General features: G+C 39.3%; 2 protein-coding genes across 11 annotated transcripts in view; one reads left to right on the forward strand and one right to left on the reverse strand.

Annotated features, from left to right (window-relative positions):
* Positions 1-15,077, reverse strand: part of cobl (cordon-bleu WH2 repeat protein) — a 58,687-nt gene extending 43,610 nt beyond the window's left edge. For 5 of the 10 annotated variants that reach the window (XM_040117103.1, XM_040117104.1, XM_040117107.1 and 2 more), the window contains exon 1: positions 14,589-15,057. In XM_040117103.1, coding sequence (XP_039973037.1) covers positions 14,589-14,617 — 29 coding nt within the window. In that variant the 5' untranslated portion in view covers positions 14,618-15,057. Of the gene's footprint in view, positions 1-55; positions 241-13,974; positions 14,049-14,588 lie in introns of those variants that run through there. The other 5 variants (XM_040117097.1, XM_040117099.1, XM_040117105.1 and 2 more) reach the window with 5 other exon arrangements.
* A 1,449-nt stretch (positions 15,078-16,526) lies between these two features.
* On the forward strand, positions 16,527-20,641 carry LOC120783711 (C-C chemokine receptor type 1-like). Its single transcript, XM_040116863.1, has 3 exons — positions 16,527-16,638; positions 17,884-18,045; positions 19,418-20,641. Exons 1-3 carry the CDS (start codon positions 16,632-16,634, stop codon positions 20,320-20,322), a joined length of 1,074 nt encoding a protein of 357 aa, XP_039972797.1. The 5' UTR covers positions 16,527-16,631; the 3' UTR covers positions 20,323-20,641.
* The last annotated feature ends 875 nt before the right edge of the window (positions 20,642-21,516 follow it).

A 21,516-nucleotide genomic window follows, 5' to 3' on the forward strand; every position in this document is an offset into this window, starting at 1 on the left:
GTCTTCACAACACAAATATTGGCCTTAGACAACTAAAGAGGAAGGTCCCACTCACGTCAAAAACAGTCCTTCTGTTGATTAAGTGTTCCAAAACTGTTTGCCTGTTTATAAATCCAGTTCCAAGGATTTGCCTCTCTCAATAGAGACTTTGTGTGCACGTTTCGTGTGATCCAGTGATGTATAATCCAGTATCCTTCAAGGTACTCCTGCCCAGTGTAAAGGTAAATACAGCACAGCGAAGGAAGAATGCACATGAACATAGCAAAGCGAGCGGACTCTAACCTGGCTAAAGTTAATCATTTACAGCTACATCGAATATCAACTAACTTTCACCCTGAGGACCCATAGTGTCATTGACTCATTGTGCAATGTAGAAAATGGCTTTCAATGGATATATCATGGGACTGACAGACTATACTTAAAGGTTTGACTGCACTGAGCATAATCAAGCTAAGAGTATAATCACAGTACAGATTATTTCTAGTCATTAACTGCAAGGTTTACTCACTTAGATATAAAGAGAAGAAAATGATTTTCATAAGCAGCATAGAGACCTGTGTGTGACAATTTTATATCTTTCTGGTGAGTCTGTGTCTTTGAAAGTAAAAAAAAGTGGGCCCTGTGGAACTGTGGGACTGGGCCAGGCTTAACACAGTCAGCTAGTATCCTTTACTCCATCTCGCTTGCCGTTTGTCTCACCATAACATTTTACCCTCCCTCCCTCTCTCTTTCCCTCTCTCTCACACGCACAAAGACTCCTTTAGGAAAAGCCTCGTCTCCCACAGAGTTAGAATGAGTGAGCATAAACAGAGAGACAACGAGTGAGTGAATAAAAGAGAGGCAGGGAAACGAAAAGCAAAAAACCCTGCTCCAGCACAGGGGGGCAGTAAGTGCTGAACTCCTACAGGGACTGAATTACAAATGGGCTCACACACACACACACACACACACACACACACACACACACACACACACACACACACACACAGAAGGTTACTAATGGACCTTTAAGAACCACTCAGTTTCTTTCACTTGACTAAACAGCATTAACAATGGTATTTCTTTCACTATCCTCTTTTAAATCTGTCTATGGCAATCAAATTTATGTTTCCAACATTTAGTACAAATCTAAGTATGAATCTAAAATAAATAGATGCTTAATTCATTTCAAAATGCCAAAAGTCATCCAGGAAAACATGTGAGCAGCTGTAAGCAGCACATCACGCTAGCCTGTTGGTCAGATAATTTAAAGGGAACATACACTAAAATCATCCAAGTGTAACCCAGTAGGTAATTCACACTGCATTTCATGCTACCACTAGCACACAATAAATAGCTAATGTAAGAGAGGTTTATTTTGTAAATACTGCAGATGAGTTGTGCATATCTTCCGCCATCTGCTACTCAACAAATATGTAGTCCCTGCAAATTCAAAAAAATATATTTCTGTGTTATATTTAATCTAAATTTTACAAAAATAGAAGACAAGGCTGGAGTTGTTGTGGAAAGTAGTTTAGAAGCCACTCTTCATTTTTGAACAGCTATTGTAAAACTTTTGGAATATATAAACCGTACAGATGGTTGTAGCAAAGCTATATTTCTAAAAAATATGATGGATACCAGCTTTATGATTAATTACAATTTAACATTTTAGTTCCTGCAAGTGCATTTCTGACTTCTGGGATAATAATGGTTGCCAGCTATTACTGAACATAGTGATTGCCAAAGTGCTGATGATGGAGCAGTAATCTAGTAGGGAAGATTCAGGTGTGTATGATGTCATTCTTAATGGCATATACTGGCCAGCAGGTCAGCAATAGAATACAATATCTGTATTAGTGTAATAAATAAGAGGGCACAAACTATTATACCCTTACCTTTGCTCTCAGTGAATAGTAAGTAACAGTTGAAGACCCAGGCCTATGCACAACCCAACGTCATCCTATTTTTCCTATTCTTCAGTCTGTGTTCTAGCCTCTTTAAAAGATTAGTCTCAGTGTCTGCATGTCTGTGTGTGGACATTTATAGTGTGTGCATGCGCACACTACCTCCTTCCTGGACCAAATACAACCATGCTTACTCCTGATGATAGCACTCAGGATAAATCATGGCTGGATGTGTAAGAATGACTGTATTTGTGCGCATGTATAAGTGAAAGCAAAAATTAAACGCTCCTCAAATTACAGGTTTGGCCAAATCACTACACAAACAGTGCCAATACGTGTGCAAATCCATATTCCTTACAGTCAGATTACTAATGTTTGTTAAAGGCTAAATTACATAACACTGATCAGACACACTGGAGACTACCTAAAGTTTTTTGCTGGGAAAAGAAATAACTGTCAAGGACTGTATTTATCCCAGCCATGGAAACACAGCCTAAAAAGTTCCTGCTCTGGAAGGTCTTATAAAAATAATGGAATATATTAGTTTATGCTCTGAACTGTGATCTGTCAGGACCATCCTCACCAAAACAAATTCCACTCACAAGTGGCCTGTTTTTGAGTTGAAAACCATTTTCTGCCATCTCACTTCATAGCCTCCTTCATCAATCTTCTATTGATACCTACTGAACAATAGCCACATAACATAATGATTGAAGTTGCCGGGGATACAAATGGGACAGCATGAGAGACAGACAGACTGACTGACCCGATCAGTTTTAGTCTGTTGTGGATGTGAATAAATACAACTACGATTTAAGGCAGTAGACAGCGATACAAACATTCATGAACTCAGAGAGAGTTCAAAGGCAAAGAGACAGTTATTATGATATATAGACAGCCAGACTTGTCCCCTGTCAGAGAAAGGACAGTATCTCATTGAAACAATGAGATACTGTCCTCTAATGAAGACAACCAAATGGGGATGGAGCAGATTAATTGGACAAAAACATAGTGCTGACTGACCTATATTCACTACGACACAGTTCGTGCATTGAGAATATAAACTATGAATGAAACCAAAACTCTAAGGCATTTAATAAGGATTTATGTAAAAAATAAATGTTTAATTTTTTTGTTTGTTTGAGTAACCTAACACTGTATAAGAAAAGATTTTAACTGCAAGGCAAGGTCTTTCCTTTGACAAGTAAAAGGACTCTACCAAAGACTTGTTGTCTTTAACAAAACACACAAAAACAGGCCACAGCCCTTTTCTAAAAGCTAAGGGAAGCCTGGTGTTTCAGATTCCAATCTGTTCTGCCAAACAGATGTCCAGCTATGTAATCAAAGCAGTTGTTGGTGTGTGAATTCGGAAAAGGTTTTGGTTAGCCTTGTGAAACTCTACAGACCATCTACAATACCTGCATGAGATTATTCTGTTTGAAGAAACGCAATCATATTTAAGTAACTCTAATGAACAATCTTTCAATTCCAATTGCAAGGTTGATGGTTTGACCGTAATGATGGTGGTCGAAACTTTCACCTTGAACTCTGAGCTCCACCCATCCTCTAAGCTTATAAACCCAAAAGTCCTTTACAAAGTTTAGTGGTAGTACTGTAAAGTATTTTACTCTGCAACTCTGGGAGCGAAATGAATTCAAAGCCATACTACAAAATAAATTCAATTTAAAAAGATTATAACTCCATTCTGTCATATTACTAAATGAATACAAAAAGATAGACTTGATTCATGATAACAGATTCAAAACATGGAATATTATTTTGGAGACACATCAGCGAAGAGTACAAACAACAACAAATTAAGCATGAGTGCTACTTCAAGAATTCACCCACTTACATGTAGGGATGGGATCTGATTGTTATAACTATTATTGATACCAATGCATTATCGATTTTGTTTATCGGGCCGAGTCTTTATTGATGCTTTATAGATTCCTGATCAGTTTTCTAGGTGGACACAGATTTTCAGCGTCAATGCAACTGTTTTATTATCTCTAAGTATGAACATACTGTAGAAGCAGTTTGGAAGAGTAGGCGTGAATGTGACTCAGGAGTGCAAAGAGCTCCACTGTTTAACCACTGTTTTGATTTAGGTTTTCTCAGTCAAAGAAAAAATCTGCTAAGCTTGCTTGCATGGCGCTAATGTTATTATAACATAGGATATTTACCCTCAGTAATGGACATGCTACAAGCATGCTACTGATGCGTACAGTGTCAAATATATGGCATACTTAGAATTTAAGCCAGTGTTGTGTTGAAAGATTCTTCAGCATATTTCTGGTGTTTCCACGTTTACTTGAAATGAACATTTCACAGACACTACATCTAGCACTGTTGTCATCTTTTTTGCCACACTTTGGACCATTTCTTCTTCTCCGCCATGAATCCTTCTTGATACAAGTTTCCAGCAACATAGACACAACTTTGACATCATTGTTTTGCAATGTACAACTGTCAGAAAAAAATGCCGGCATCGACAAAAAGGAAATGATAAGCTTGGAGGCATACAATTCCAGTGGTTCGGACAATTTGGAACCGGTTCTCGATTCCAATCCCTACTTAGAAGTAAGTACTCACACATGCATATTAGAGTGAAGCCTCTCACAAGTCTGTGTGCACACTTGAGTTTTCAGCTCCTGTTGTGCATTGGACACGGCGTGACTGATACACATCCTTGACCCTCAGCCACTCCCCTCAAACTCTAAACACACACACATACTCTGTCCTGCTACCTAACCAGCATACCCCTTGGGTGCCATGGTGTCCCCATGGTAACCTATATTTACACCACTTGACTGCGGAAGAGAGCAGACCTCAGTTTAGTAGCAGCTGTGGATTTTGGATGCATGCACACAAAGGGCGAGTGACCCAGAGAAACAGAGACAGAAAGAACGAGCACACGAGGCAAGGAGAGAGATTTTTGGTTTGGAGACATATGAGCCCAGTAAAGAATTTGTTTGCAGTTGCTAGGCACACAACTGTCTAATTCAGCATATGCTTTGATGCTCATATTACCAGCCATGTAGTTGAAACCCCACCCCACTGCAATGCCCAGTAAACTGTCTTAATGATAATACCAGTATGACCCTGTGCATTCACACTACAGAGGTGGTCCACCACAGCCTCCCCCCTGACCCCAACTACTCAGGTAAGTAAAAAAATGCAGAAAATTAGTAAAACATAGTGAAGTACAGAACATATTTGTGTTCAAATCTATTTCTTTTCTATACAGTTTTAAGTTTAAAATTACTTTGATATTTTGGAGATGGTATATGTAGAAAAGATTGAAATAATTTTTATGCATCTCTAATTTTCCCAAACATCAAAATGAATCGGGGATGAACATTCAACGAGACTAAGTCAAAACCTCGTATATGGCTGGACAGCGTACATCAATGTGCGAATTTAGGATGTAGCTGAAAACTGTTGTGCAACTGCTGTAAACAACTACTTTCAATGAAAAGTAGCTAAAGCTCTCTTGAAAAGTCGCTAATTGTCGTTAGATGATGTAATACACTAATTAGCATATCATATTAATGATGTCATCGCATCATATATCATATTTGCATTTTGCCTGGTGTCAGCCAGTTTCAGCCCTTTATCTGTTTGCCTCTCTCCTACTCTGTGTGCTCACATATATAGTATTTTATTACAGCCAAATTCCAAATAAAGCTGTTGAAATACTGGGTAAATTGCGGCCCATCAAAATTAAATGCTTGTTGTGGAGATTTTGCTGTGTATTGGTCAATTCATCAGTGAAAACATTTTCAGGAACCCAGGATGTCTTATGCCGAAAATATCTGTTGAAGCTTAGCCAAGGAGAATGGAGAAATTAGCAATACAAGTTTATGTGCATGATGCTGTCTTCATTCTGGAGTTTGGTCCCCTGTGCTCAGGCTCTTAACCCCTCCAGATTATGCTGCAAAGAAATTATGCCCCGTCCAGATCATGTTTCGTATAGCCTTCAGTATAACATCAGCACATCATGGTCTGGAGCCACTGTTTTCTGGCTATACCCATGGATTCTAGCAGACCCCAATCCATGGCATCTAGGCAGGCAAAAACAGCCATCTCCTTTGACCTTGGCTACTACAGCAACACTGCTTCAGTTTTATCAGGATAGCTCTGTTTTCCCCCAAATAACCCGAAACAGCTGCTCAATGTCTCAAGGAGAGAAGACAATGTGCCTTTCAGAAAGATTTACTGTTGTTTCGCCTGAGACAAAATCCCCATACATATAAGTTAAAGACAATGGCTCTGCTGTGATTTCTACTATATTTACTTGTAAAAAGATCACTCATAGAGAAAGTTAGAGGCTAATTCATATCTATGCCCGCTGCCGTGAATTGAATGAGACACCTAGAGAGGTATGCCTGAGGAGGGAAAGCACGACCTCACACTCGCAGGGCAATACTGGTGACTCTCTTCCACGGAAAGTAGCACAGGTTTGTCCAAAAAGTCTAACAACGCAATAAGTTGGCAGCACTGCCTGTAAATGCCCCCCTGATGACGCAATATAAACTGTTCACACCAATTCATTTTGAAAGAGCAATTGCCAGTGAGGAAACTGACACTCAGCCAGTCGGCCAAGGGTGTAACGTCAAACCTCAGTCACACAGCATTCAGCTGACCGGTGGTGTAACTTCATCATTCAGTCAGTCAGCGGCACACATTTGCATTTATGAAGCTTGCTCTGCTGCTGCGGTCCAGCCAAAAATGCTACAGGTGTGAATACATGCATTGCAATCTGACAAGATGAAATTACACATGTAACCACTTACTTCCATACATTTATTAACCTGCTTAGTCAGATTTTGACAAACTCTTGCACAAGAATAGCACAATAACTCATCACACAATGCTCTAAAAATAAATTTGCACTTCAATCTAATGCCTTATTTAGACCACACTTAGACAAAAAACTCAAAGAAAATTATTGATAACATACAGCAGTGCTTTACCTCACTCAGTGTGGCCAAATGTCACAAACCCAGGGTCAAACAACATATCTCACCTTATGGGCTGTTTTCCATGTTAGTTTTTCATGCCGTATATGAGGTGTCTTAACACTTAAAAAAATGCTCTTGTTTTATCTGTTTGACCAATAATAAGCATTTAAAATAAGAATATTTTAGTCTTGAAATGGTTTATCAGGTTATATGCACACAAGTGACAACTTCTCTAAAAAAAACAGTTTAGAGCTGCGAGCAATCTGTTACATAGGAGTGCAGTGAGTAACAGTAATGACCCGTGGGAGATAAAAAGACAACACCACACCTTAGGTGCTAAATGAATTATTACTCATTGGGATCAATTAGGCTGCTTACTCTTTTTGCAGTTTTACATCCAGGATATATTGCAATGACCTCAGGTTGAGCCAGCAACCGGTGATCCAGGAGTATCTATTTCACTCATGCTTAAAGGAGAGAAATCCGCTTACTGTAACAGCACCCCACCCTACTCACCCTCTCCTCCTCTCTCCTATCTTCTGCTTTTCTCTACTGACACATGTAGTCATCTTGTCCACTTGTGACCAGGGACACAGAGGCACATTTTAACAGTTTAAAATTAGACATATTCCAAGACAACAATAATTCTCCAAAAATAGGAGCAAGAAGCCAACTTACCCAACTGTTTGCATAGCTGGAAAAAACATATCTATTTTCCCATTTGAGATCTAATTTGAAGAAATATGACTAACACTTGCGTAGACCTAAGCCAAAAAGTATTTCCATTCTTTCCTTAACATCTCAGTTGTTTCTAGCCCATTTTCTCTCAGTTATCTCGAGCCACCCTTTAATGACTGAGGTGGATTTATTGAGTGACATCAATAAAGGACCATAGCTTTCACTGTGTATTCCTGAGCAGCCATGGAAAAAACAGGCATTCTTAACATTCATTATCCTTAGTGTAAAATCAGGCAGTTCAGCAATCAGATAATGAGATCATTCTAGGGCTGCATTCTCCTGGTCGACTTGTTACGCTCTCATCCAACCAAACTGTAACTGGTCTGACAATAGTTTCATAAGGAGAAAAGCGTTACATCAATAGCCTTCCAGAATTAATCCATTAATGAATTCTGGGGGGGGGGGGGTGAAAACACCCCTGTTCCCACAAGTTTGAACTCGCCCAACCTAATGGAGACTGCTAGATCTAACTTATTTAACATTTACTGAATGTTTACTGACCATTTACTGGGAGGCGGATCTAAACTAACTGACACCATGTCAAAGAAGTCATCGGTACGGCTGCATTTTGTTTAAATGGATGACCAAAAAGTCGAGTGTAAACTTTGCAAACAGCAGTTTGCATATCAAAGCTAAACAGCCAACATGGCATATCATCTAAAAACAGTTGGCTAACTTGTCTGTGTTAGGATGTTCCGTCAACGTTCGTGTTTAACGCTTGAGGCTGTGAGTGTATATTCCTCAATAGTTCTTGTGCTGGGATTATCAGCCAATATAGTTCAATTTCCGGAAATCATGGGCAGGGCAGGTGCATGCTGGTCGGCTCTGAGTCTGTTGTTATCATTTCAGTGTAAAATGATTAGTTTAAAATGATTCACTATGCTGCAATATGCTTTTTTGTTTATTTAATATTCCTTTAGGCTAATAAAGCTACCAGGTGGAGTGCACTCAGTGCACTGTAGCTGATTTAGTTTATGTAGAAATAACGTGCACACTTTTTTTTTTTTTTTGTATGAGTAAGTATGATTTCAGTCAACCAAGATTTTCTCTGGTTGACTACAGCCCTAGATAATTCCTTTTGCAGCCCAAAGTTATCAGCTTTATTGTCATCTTTTTATTACAGGGGAGATAAATAAAACAATTGTTAAGTCAAATAAGCATTTAGATTGTAATTGTTGTTATTTTACAGGTACACATAAGCAATGAGCTGTTTTCATCGAGCTCAGGCTCCAGTATACACAAAGCTCCTGGGTGGCAACAGCCTCACAGCGGACGAAGAATGGAGGGAGAAAAGGGAAGGCTGGATAATGAAGGTTCGTTAAAGGGAGGGATGAGGGAATCCTAGGTGGCACAAAACTCCATATGGCTGGAGAGCAAATATAAAGGGAATAGAAAAAGGGTAGATGGGTGGAGTTCAACATTAGAGAACGAAGGAAGAAGGGATGGAATGCAGAAGCAGAACAGCAGGAAATAACAATTAGTCTGTTCTCTATTCCCTAAGCTGCTTGTTCGTTTAGAGAGAGTTCCTGCTTAAGAAACAAGAAGGAAAAAACTTCCGTTACAGATATTGTTGTTTTTTAGCAGACAGGGACAGCTTATAGGCAATCCGGGACCCTTGATTTGGAAAAAAGTATAACAAATCAATGAGAAGCTACGTTAAAACAATGCCTAAAATATTTTAATGAGGTCTTCAATACTGAATCCAGTTTTTGCAGAAAAACAAAAAAAAGTCGTAAAAAAATAATAAAGGATATATTTCTTTTTTTTTGATTTTTAAATGTCACAAGCTTACGCTTTCATCATACCATTAGTTACAGGATAATAATCCACTTTTTAGTTGCTTTGATAGAAAGATAACAAATAAAGCAATACCACCATAAAAATGAGCTTGTGCTCCGTGCTCACAGCCTCTGTTAGTTTAGTAATTATTTCTTAAAATAAAAATACCTGTTGCTAAATTACTGACATGGTGGCACAAAACAGTTATGCAGCTAGCAGCAATGTTAAATGTTTAAAAATGTGCGAAAGTATTTCCAACTTGCGCACAAGAAAGTGCACTCAACCACCCCTTCCTTATCAAGTGATACCACTGCTGTAGCACGTCAGTTGGTGTTAGAGGAGTCCGTCCCATCTGTACACACACACTTGCAGTCTGTCTGTCTTCATCCCTGACAAACCCACATACCACTGTGACTAACATATGACAGCAGGCCTCCAAAAATAAATCTGAGCAGGCCATAACAGCTGAATAATACAGACAGATACAGTCTACTGTAGATGCTTGGTACAGGCAGTAGTTTGTTGATAAAGGTGTCTGCCAGTGCCTTCTTACACCAGGAACAGAAGGTGGCAAATAACAGAAAATAGGTCGACTAATGCAGTCGCGCCTCAGGAGTACAACAGTCTATAAATACAGCCAGTCTACATGTCCCAAATGTTTCCAATGTATCATGTCATGGCTTTCAGAGGGCCAGTGCTGCTTTGACTGAGCACAGTCCAAGGAACCATTAATTACATCCTACTGTGCCTGGCCTTATAATAAACTTGTACTTGGAACATTAACCGCAATAAACATTGCTGTAATTGTTAATGACATGCAGATTAAGCAAAGTTTCTGAGTTCTCATACAATGTGGATAAGCGCAGCACTTTCAGCACTTAATTAAGAAGTTAGCTACTTCATCTCATGTGTTCAGTATGTTCAGGCCTGTGATCTAATATGCTCAGTTAGTGTGTACTTGGTCAAGCTTCTCTCCTTACAAGCCTGTGGAAACACTGCATCCATACCTGCTCTATTTAAAACAAGATGGTCTGTGAAATTGATGCAGATATTACCAGATACATACTGTACCACAGCCGACATCTCATAGCCTCAAATACTCTCTCACTCTCACCTATCTCAAATTGCACAGGAATTAAATTTAACCAATCATAAAAAAACACAACCTTAAGCATCCAGATGTGACCACACACACTAAAACACAAAGTACATACGGATAAGAGGGAACTCCCTTAGTCAGCAGTGCTTAGCTAGTAGCTGACCACATGAACCTTAAACCTCTAAATAAAGTAGATTTTGTGAAGGGTGTGTAGGTTGGGAAGGATCTGTCTGCATCCGTCTAAAGATTTCCCATCATTTGAGACCCCAGCTGGGAGAAAAAACACAGGACTGAGTGATAACATTATCTTATAATACCCAGTCCTTCTGAGAGTATTTTAAATAAAGTATATGGACTGACAGACACACAAGGCAGATAATATGCAAAGGATGAGACTGACATTTTAGTCCAGTGGGCCAGCTTCAAATTAATGAGCATTTACACTGCAGCTAGCAACTGGTGTTGATCTCCCTCCCTACACAATGCTCACAAGTGCACACAGGCACGCACATACACACAAACTGGACAGTCGGTAGCCAATAATTATCTCTGGGTGTGTGCTGAGGATGAACGGTCTGTTATTTGTAATCCCATCCTGTATTTATCTGTAAAATCTTTCAACCCAGTCTTCATGTGGGTGTGTTTTAAAAATGAACAGACACAGAAACAAGAACATCACAAACAACAGATTCATTGAGAAAGAAATGTGTGACCTACCAACAGTGAGGCAGATGGCAGCACAAATCAGGATGTTGAGGTTGGTAAGGCTTGACTACTTTTCTATTCTTTGCACTTCATTAGGCACTTGAAGGCAAAATCTATAAATAAGGAATGCACCAAGCCTGTGTGGTGATGGAACAAATGTGTTCATCAAAGTGGAGGGTTTGGGTGGTTCACTAACACTGGGGACTGAACCATGTGACCAAAGTAAAACTCACAAGGTTCTGATGTCACACGTGATTGTATCTCCAGAAAAGACAGACAGAAAACAGAATAGGTCTATTAAACCTATAACAGCTCTGTAAAACACGTTGAAGATTTAAAAAACACAAGTCAATGCCATTCTTGAAGAATGCTGTAAACGTAGAATTTATTTGAGCAGCTTCCTCTTGAATCTTCCTTTGTTTCTTTATATTAGTCAGTGGCTTATTGCTTCTATGAGAGAGTGGATACTAAAATTAAGATATGTAATAAAACCACATCAATCGAAGACTTCTGGACTAAAGCTCACTCAAGCACACAGACGAACACTTATAGACACACATGAACACACCAGGTCCAGACATGTAGAGGAAAACACCAGTGTGCCAATTAAGAATCTTGTGTATTCAGACTTCAATAAGGTATGCATTTAATATGCTCCAACTCACACCAAAACCATTCACAGCCAATCCATTTGACACAAATTTATTATTAAAAAAAGAAGTTTTGGTAGTTTTTTTTAAAGAAAGCTTTAATTATGTCTAAGGTGCAGGCATATTTTGGGCCAGATTCTGAATAATCTTGATCTCTGTGCACTGTGAGAAGTCCTTGTTCATTTAGTCTTTGGAAGGGAAGGAAGTTGCCATTTGTCCATGCTTAATTACAGACTTACAGCTCAGAACTAAGGCTTCATTCAGGCTACCTTTTTCACTACTCCTGAAGTGTACACACACACACACACACACACACACACACACACACACACGCACGCACCCACAGCTCAGATTTCAATGGCCAGGTACAAACAATTTACTCTTCCTTCAAACGGCAGTCCCTTCTCCATTTGTCTGCTCACCATGCTGTGTCTTTGTGTGTGTGTGTGTGTGTGTGTGTGTGTGTGTGTGTGTGTGTGTGTGTGTGTGTGTGTGTGTGTGCATTGAGTGTGTTAATGTAGTTTAATGAGCTGTGTTTCTTCAGGACTGGGCTATGTAGTAAAGAAGTTACTCCCTGTGTGATGTCGAAAGAGAGATCACAACACAAAGGGAGTTGTCATGGTAATTTAGATGGACCGAAAAGTCACACACTGACCGGATAAAAAGGCATGTGGTTCCACTGCCAGCTGACTCTGTGACCAGTCTACTTTGTAATTTGGCCAAAAAGCTCTTGAGTGACTGAAATCACTGTATTTAAAGAGTATCCGGTCAAAGAAACCTTTGCTTGAGTGACCAGAGGAGAAACAGACCGAACCTTTATTCACCTCATCAACGCTCTTTCAAACAGTATCACACCCTACCCTGATGTCACTGAAAAACTGTATATCTGCACTACACCTACAGCAGAGGTGGAGTAATTTATAGGTTCCTGAAGATCTAATGCATGATGGATAAAAGGTATGAACCCTCTACAATGACAGCAGGACACACAGAAATCCCATCTTAAAAAACAATAATTACAATGTTGAGCTCAGAACTGATGAAGCAGCAGCCTTTGGCTCTCTAGTAGACAGCCATTACCATAATCAGCACCCAAGGAGCACACAATTATGCTGATGCAGTCATACCTGGTCAATCAGCTACTCCTAAAGACATCATAACTCCAACTTCAATTTACTGTTAAAAGATAAAACTAGTAACAACTATTCTGATAATAAGCTCAAGTGTGTCCATTGTAATTGCAAATTATTAAAAATATAGGCCACTTAAAGCTATAGTGCAGTCTTATATCTAACACCCTTCCATCGATGAGAAATTAAGAAAATTACCAGAAAAGTTTTCACAAAGACAAACACAAATTTAATGAAAACTTCATTTAGGATAGAAATCCTTACCTTTACTTCTCCGCATCACAATGACATGCGAAAGGCTGTTTACCTCTGAAATAAAACTGCTATGAATGAGTAGTACTATATGGACACTGTTCTCAACAGTAGCATATTTTGGCATTCAAATTTAAGAGATACAGGATTATTATTATTATACAGGATTATTTTTAGAAGTGATCGGGTGATTTTTCCTCATCCAGTCCTCACAGCATGTGATAAAGAAGTAGAATTCAACACAGACAAAAGGTATTTTTCACAATAGACAATTTGACTCGTGGAAAGAGAAAAAGCAGCGGTGTTATTAATAACATTATCAGTGGCTCTGCTGTACTCAAGTGCCCCAGCAAGAGATGACAGTGTGACAGTGAGCCAGCAACCGAGATACCAGGACCCTGAAGCCCTGAAGCAGCTAAACAGATTTCAGCCATCATTAATCTGAATATTTGTCCCTTGTCCCGTTACTACTGTGACATTTCAAAATGCTTCGCGTGAGAAAGTTCTATACTAATATTCGGGTGGCAGTGGCAGCAACACAGGGGTTCAGCTGATGTGTTAAAAAAAAAAAAAAAAAAGGACCAAGGAGATACAAAGTCCGGCCAACTGCCGAGCCCCACACGTCGCGTGTAGGGGAGGCACACCGTGGACAGCAAAAACGCGGTCGCTGCTCTTGTTGTTCCAGCGGCTAAAGGTCCCGTCGCTTTGTCTCCTCTAGCAACCGACTACTGTTGGGTCACGCGTCGCTCCGGAGCTGTTCGTACTTACCGTCCTTGTGTGGCGAACAGAGACCGTAGGTAAATGGAGAGCGAGCTGGCCCGGCTGCTGGAACACTCCCTGTTGTTAATACCGTCTATAGGCCACACAAGCTTTTTAAGTGTCGCCATGGGCGCTCCTAAGCCTTTTGAATAGGCGGACAATTCAGGGCTGCAATTCGGTGTCGCCCGGTGACATGACTCTTACCTAGACGGACACCTATTAATGGGGTCCCCTAACAGTGACACAGGATCCAGGGACATGGCTAAGCGCTAGTCAAGCCTTGTAGGAAAAAATAGCATAGTTCATTCAATGGAAACTTGAGTACTGAGCAACCTAGACCAGTGACAAATGTTAATGTTAATGTTGTTTCTGAACTGAAGCCATGAACTGCACACTAGTACTAAGTTACGGATGTTTGCCCTCGACACAAAGACAAAGACAACAAGTGTAACATTACATTTACGCAGAGCTTATTAGAAAGCTAAGCACACTGCTGTTATATTCCGAGCTGAACTTTGTCAAATGATCTTCATAAGTTCGTCATAAGTTACAAAAAGCGTCAGATGAAAAATATAAACGTGGAAATCCTCGAATGAGCCTGTTGTTGTTTTTGAAGGACTTACCCTATAGTCGGTTTTGAGGGCTCAGTCATTGCAGGGACGGCGATATCCAGCGTCAGATGGTAGCGGTACTCAAGCCGGGCTCCCAAAATCCGCCGTTGCTCTTAGACTCGATGGATATCCATTATGCTATCACCTGCGAGGCGGCACATCAAATTTAAATCAATTTTCCGCCTTGTCTTCTAACACCCCTCAACCAGTGGAACGGCTTGTTTTTGTTAGGAAACGAACAACTTTGCATTTTCTACAACATGTCCAAAAAAGTGACAGTGCGCAGAGATGACAGTCCAGCATGACCTGAATCACAAAGACCGCAAAGTGCCCGCTACGGCTAACTACGACACAAGAATCAATACATGTTCGGTATTATTAAGTTAAACACACTTTAGTCAAAACAGTCTTACTGAGTAATTCTCACGGACCGAGTTACTTGTCAAGTCCACTTGATATAATCTTCGTATCCCCCCCGGCTGATTTTCCCTCAAGCATTGTCAAGTCATTTGGATTATTAAATACAACTTCCGGTATAATGCTTCAAAATAATGGTTCATTAAGGCGCTCGCATTTAACGACGGGTGTTTTCTTTTTGTTTCCCCCGTTTCCCTATTCTTCTATCTTAGACAAGCCAGTCCAAGATAGTACGGTTGCCGGGATATAATATCTTTTAAGAACACGCTTGATTTTTTCCATTCTTTCATATATTTATACATAATGTGCACAGCATAAGGTTAGGCTCCTTGACTGCCTCGATCACGCCCTCTTAAGAAATTCCACCCTTTTATTCGGAGGGCAATGCTACAGGGTTTCCCGTGTTTTTCAGGTGCGTCTCTCTAACTTGACAGAGCGCTCCCCAGCCCGCCTTCGTCAGCACATTTCACGTCAATCATCCTCATTGGGAATTCACTGAGGGCCAGCTGGAGAGCGACGGCACGAATTTCAGAGGAACACCACAGACACAGAGCGATAAATACAAACAGAAAGTCTGCAGTTTAAATAAAGGTCAAGTAGGATCCAGAGGTGAACGTCAAGTGATATATATCCAATAAATTGTATTATTATTATTATTATTATTATTATTATTATCATGTTGTTGTTGTTGTTGTTGCCGCCGCAGGTGCACATTACAGAAAAAACAAAAGTTATCAGTATATAATTTGAACAAAGCTTATATGGCATGTTTCTCCCGGCATGCTTTGTGCTAGTTTGCCCATGCAACACCTCCCTGCACAACTAAGGTATCGTTCTCCGCCACAAGAGGTCTCTCAGAGACCACTTTGGATAGTCAGCAGAGATGGGCAGCCTTACTATAAAATTACTATAAAAAGAAAGAAAGAAAAATAAGACAAAAACGAAGGAGACTATCTTTATAACAGAAGAGAGAAGAAATGAAATGTGTAGCCTAAAAAAGGACACAGTCCCTAGGTATAAAGGCTGTGATTTTATCATACATACACCAATTGCCTCTTGTAAATATAGGCTTTTGGTGGTAATACTATGTGTTCTGCTGTAATAATCGTTAAATATGCTATCACTCCCTGATTTATATTCAGATATTCTAGTAATTCCACTGGATTGCAACATATTAAGTATTTATATATATATTTATATTATAAAGGAGTAAAAAAGAGCTTAACTATAATCAGTCGGGAAAGTCACTTTTCATCAAATACTCAAACTCTTTATTTATGTGTGAATGTTTAAGCTAAAATCAGATCACATGTACCACATTTGTGATTAAAATAGTAAACGTTTTGCTTTGGCCTGCTAGTATAGGTGTTATTTTGGTTCTTGACATTTCAAGCAGTGTGAACTGTGGGCTCCTGATAAGGATCTTATAGTTCACACCTAGGGACGTACAGGAAACAACATCTGCACTTCTCTTTCTGTGAAATATTTGGGGATTGTTCACTATAAGACAGTGAGTTAATCACTTTGCATTTGAAGACATCGTGTCCAAAAGATCCAGACAACAGAAAAAAAAAGAGCCCTAAGCTACCACTCAGCCACTGACTACCTGACAGGAAAAGACATCAGTGAAATCTCACCATGTCAGGTAAAAGTATTTTTAACAAGTATACAAATTTTGGAAGATCTATCACTAGATGTTTTGTAGACTTGTTGGAAGAAAAATGTGTGATACTGTGTGATGCTTGAGGGTTAACACATTGCTGTAAGTTGTATGCCCATTTTCCATTAAAATCAAAATACTGTAAAGCAATATACTTGATCGGTTCTTTTGCGTTTCCATTTGGACCATTATCAAAAATGTTTTAAATCCTGAGATATTTTACGTTTTTTGTGAAAATGAAGAAATACAAAATAAGATTGTGAAAATATTTTGACATTGTCTATCACAATTTCTTTAAAATTTTTCTGTATACTATACTTGTTGTCATCAAACATGCAACCTACAAACACATATTTTCTGTTTTCTATAGTTTGAGTCACAGTCTGAAGAAACATAATAACCATTTAAAAGATTCAAAAAAATATGTCTTAAATATATTTCAAATGTCAATTAAACACATCTAAAAATTATAATAACATAAGCCAAACGGACAAAATAAAATACAAACAGCCGCTGCAAGTTGAAATCAACAGCGATATGATGGACTGTTTATAGCAAGTTGACAAAGGACAACTGTTGAATGGACAATGGACAAGAAACCTAATAAGACCCATCTTGACAAAAGTGTTTGCATTGGTCATTTAAAGTCTTTTTTCTTTAAGTGTTTAAATTGCCTGCCCCTTGTAGATTAATGTGTAGGTGTGACTAATGTTTCCAAAAAAGGAGTAAGTTACCCGAAGACCGGCAGGTGGTACTATAACTCCATTCATTGATTTAGCTTTCGGGTCTGACTCACTCATACTCATACTCATACTCAGTTACAGTAGTAACAATCCACGGGGATAGTTTTGGTGGGGGGTAGTTTGGCGGGGATAGTGTATTATAGAGTTATTGTAAATGGGGTTTTGGTTGTGGTGCTCACAGCATTGAAAGAAGCGACATTTAAAAAGGAGCCTGGTTGCTATTGATAATCACAGACCTCATCGTCAACAGCGTTTAGTGGAACAACTTTGATGAAAACGGTTCAGATGATGTACAGTAGTAATTAAGTCTTCTAAAGCTGTCAGCAACAAAAACTGAATTCCATTCACCTGCACCAACAGATTATGTTTAGAGGCACCCTGACCATTTGAATGTTATATACTCTATCGTAATGTATAGGAATTACACCTAAAATGAGGTTACATGTTGTAAAAGTTGAAATTTAAAAAAAAAAATCTTTGTCTGCAGATCCTGGACCAAATACCACCATAACTCCACGGTATGACTATGCAGCCTACTACGACGAAAATTATTCATACTACTCCCCTTGCAACGACATCGATGGGAGGGAGTTTGGCAGAGTATTTCTGCCAACTCTCTATAGTTTGGTTTTCGGCCTCGGCTTTTTAGGTATGTTTGTGTGTGTGTGAGTGAGAGAGAGAGAGAGAGAGAGAGAGAGAGAGGGCATTACTTTACATTAGGTTAAGTCCATAAGTATTTGGACAGTGATACCATTTTCTTAATTTAGCCTCCATACACCACCACAATGGATCTGAATCGAAGCCATCATGATGTGATTGCAGTGTAGAGTTTCAGCTTTAATTCAAGGGGTTTAACAAAAATATTGCACTAACTGTTTAGGAATCACAGCCATTTTTATACATTTTTCCTCATTTCTAGAGGCTCAAAAGTAATTGGACAATCCAACATAATTATAAAGTTTATTTTTGATACTTGGATAAAAATCCTTTGTAGTCAATGACTGCCTGATGTCTGGAACCCATGGACATCACCGAAGTAGCTCTTGTGTTGCTTTTGCAATATGTTTTGGGTCATTACTTTGGGCCATCTGTACTGTGAAGCAACGTCCTATCAGTTTTGCAGCATTTGACTGAATCTGAGCAGATAGTATAACCCTTATACACTTCAGAATTCATCCTGCTACTTCGATCAGCAGTCACATCATCAATAAACACCAGTGACCCAGTTCTATTGGGAGCCATACATGCCCATGCCATAACACTGCCTCCACCATGTCTGACAGATGATGTGGTGCTTTGGATCATGAGCTGTTCCTTTCCTTCTCCATTCTCTTCTCTTCCCATCATTCTGGTACAAGTTCCTCTTGGTTTCATCCATCCAAAGAATCTTGTTCCAGAACTAGGCAGGCTTTTTTATGTTTTCTGGCAAAGTCTAATCTGGCCTATCTGTTCTTGAGTGTTACCGGTGGTTTGCACCTTGTGGTAAACCCTCTGTATTTACACTCAGGAAGACGTCTCTTGATTGTAGACTTTGACAATGTTACCGCCTACCTCGTCCAGACTGTTCATGACCCGGTTAGATGATGCGAAGGGTTTTTTTTTCACCAAGAAAAAAAACCGCATGTTGGACGGCATGTTGAGAGCTCCCATGAACAGCTGCCAAATGCAAATTCAACATTTGGAATCAACTCCAGACCTTTTATCTGCTTAATTTGTCATGACATAACAAGGGAACAGACCACACCCAGGCATGAAACTGATTGTCAGTCAATTGTCCAATTACTTTTGAGCTTCTGAAAAAAATCAGGTAATGCAATATTTTTGTTAAACACCTTGAATTTAAGCTGAAAGTCTACACTTCAATCAAATCTTGATGGTCTCATTTCAAATCCGTTGTGGTGGTGTAGAGAGGCAAAAATTATGAAAATTGTGTCACTGTCCAAATACTTATGGACCTAAACGTAGCTATATTATTATGATGCATTTTAAGCTGAGAGAATTAACGTTTTTCCTCTCCCAAGGTAATGGACTTGTGGTGTGTGTCCTGGTGAAACACCGCAACCAGACCAACTTGACAGACATCTGCCTTTTCAACCTGGCTCTCTCCGACCTCCTCTTTGTGCTCACACTGCCTTTCTACGCTCACTACTCTGTGGTCAGTGGATGGACCTTCGGAGATTTCATGTGCCGTTTCATCTCTACCTGCAACTGCGTCGGGTTCTTCAGCAGCATCTTTTTCATGGTTGTCATGACGCTGGACCGCTACATGGTCATCATGCACACTCAAAAGGTGGCACGATATCGCAGTCTGAGAGCAGGCATCGTTCTGAGCATGATTGTCTGGCTGCTGAGCCTTTGTGTCTCCGTACCAGATTTAATCTTCACAAAGGTTACAAATGGCCTTTACGGGCAGAGTTGTAACCAGGCCCTGGATAGCAGTGCCTTGAGACTTTACAACATCTTGTCAACAAATATATTGGGTCTCGTGATTCCTTTGTTGGTGATGGTAGTTTGCTACTCTAGGATCATCCCTATACTGGTGACCATGAGGAGTGCAAAGAGGCACCGTGTTGTCAAGCTGATCATCTCTATAGTGGCTGCCTTTTTCTTGTTCTGGGCCCCATACAACATTTCCATTTTCCTGAGGTTTCTGCAGGTTCAGGGTAAATTGTCGGGCGAATGCAATTTCGATGCAAAATTAAAGCTGACAATAACAGTGACTGAGACCTTTGCTTACACTCACTGCTGCCTGAACCCCATCATATACGCATTTGTTGGACAGAAGTTTATGAAAAAAGCCTTGCAGATGCTGAGTAAGTGGATGCCTTGGATTCACCTTTCCTCCACCAGAAGTTTTTCAGATAGCTCATTCAAGAAAAGCTCAGTCATGTCCAGGTCCTCTGATGTCACTCCCACTATTATGTAGGAGGTGGAGTCCAGATGTAATATGTTTTATGGACATTACCTGCTGTGTTTTGATATGTTTTCATCAATATCTTCTATACTATCTCAGGTATTCTTTAATTGCTATGCAATGCCCCTCCTTTTCCTGCTGATACTGGAGGAAACTTAGCTGTACTTCAAATTGGACGTCTTGACAGATTATGGATGTCTTGTTTGTAACGGAATGTAACCACAAAGTTTGTTTGTCTATGCCTGATGTGTCTGGAATATTTCCGTTTTTTTCCCCTTTCACACATTTGCTAATAAGTCTGCAGATTGGTGAAAAAACATTCATACTATGTGGAAATGCTACCATTAAAAAAATGAAACCAAAATACTCTCACAACAGTATTTTTCTTTTTTTCACTTTCATTGTGGAAAGCTTTTTCATTCAAATGTCCAACGATGACTCCAAGGTACAACAGTGAAACTAATAAATGATTTTGTAGCATCTATTGCACATTCAAAGGTCATCATTTGTCACACATTTAAATCTGTTGATGTGGAAAAAATTTTGGCTCATCAAACCTGTGATTTTTCATATATTTTTCCGATATTATTTTATGCCTCACATTTCTATATATTTACAGTATATTGCACAGTTGTGTTTTTTTGAGTGTTTTCATGCTGAATATATTCTCTTTTTGTCTCAATCAATTTTACTGCTATTTCAGGTGTAATTTGGACAAAGTAATGCGTAATGCTCAATTGCTGATATTGCTGCTTAAATTCTTCTGGAGTGGTTTAGATTGGCAAACAAGAGTACCACACAACTTTAGTCTGGTAGTTTTTGTATGGCACTAAATCCATGCAACAAACATCTTGCACTCATTTATAATGAAAGTCCTGTACTGGGTTCTTTAACATCTCTGTGTAACTGAGACCTTAAACAGATTTGAAATCATCATGAAAGTCCCACATTTTTACAGCGCCACAGAAACTTTATTGATGTATAGCGTTCATGTTGGAGATTAGCTGGCATGCTGAACATTGCTCATTTTGTGAACATGAAAGTATGTAGTTGACACTTTCAGATTTTTCTCACTGTCAACGTAGTTAGTGAAAATTCTTCATGACAATGATAGGTTATTTCTTTACATCTAATTAAACAAATGTTATTTCCTCTCACATTTAGCTGACAAGATACATGGTCCTTAAAAGAGATATAGTCAAAGGT

This window comes from Xiphias gladius, chromosome 22, assembly GCF_016859285.1.
Source record: "Xiphias gladius isolate SHS-SW01 ecotype Sanya breed wild chromosome 22, ASM1685928v1, whole genome shotgun sequence".
Lineage (NCBI taxonomy): Eukaryota > Metazoa > Chordata > Actinopteri > Istiophoriformes > Xiphiidae > Xiphias > Xiphias gladius.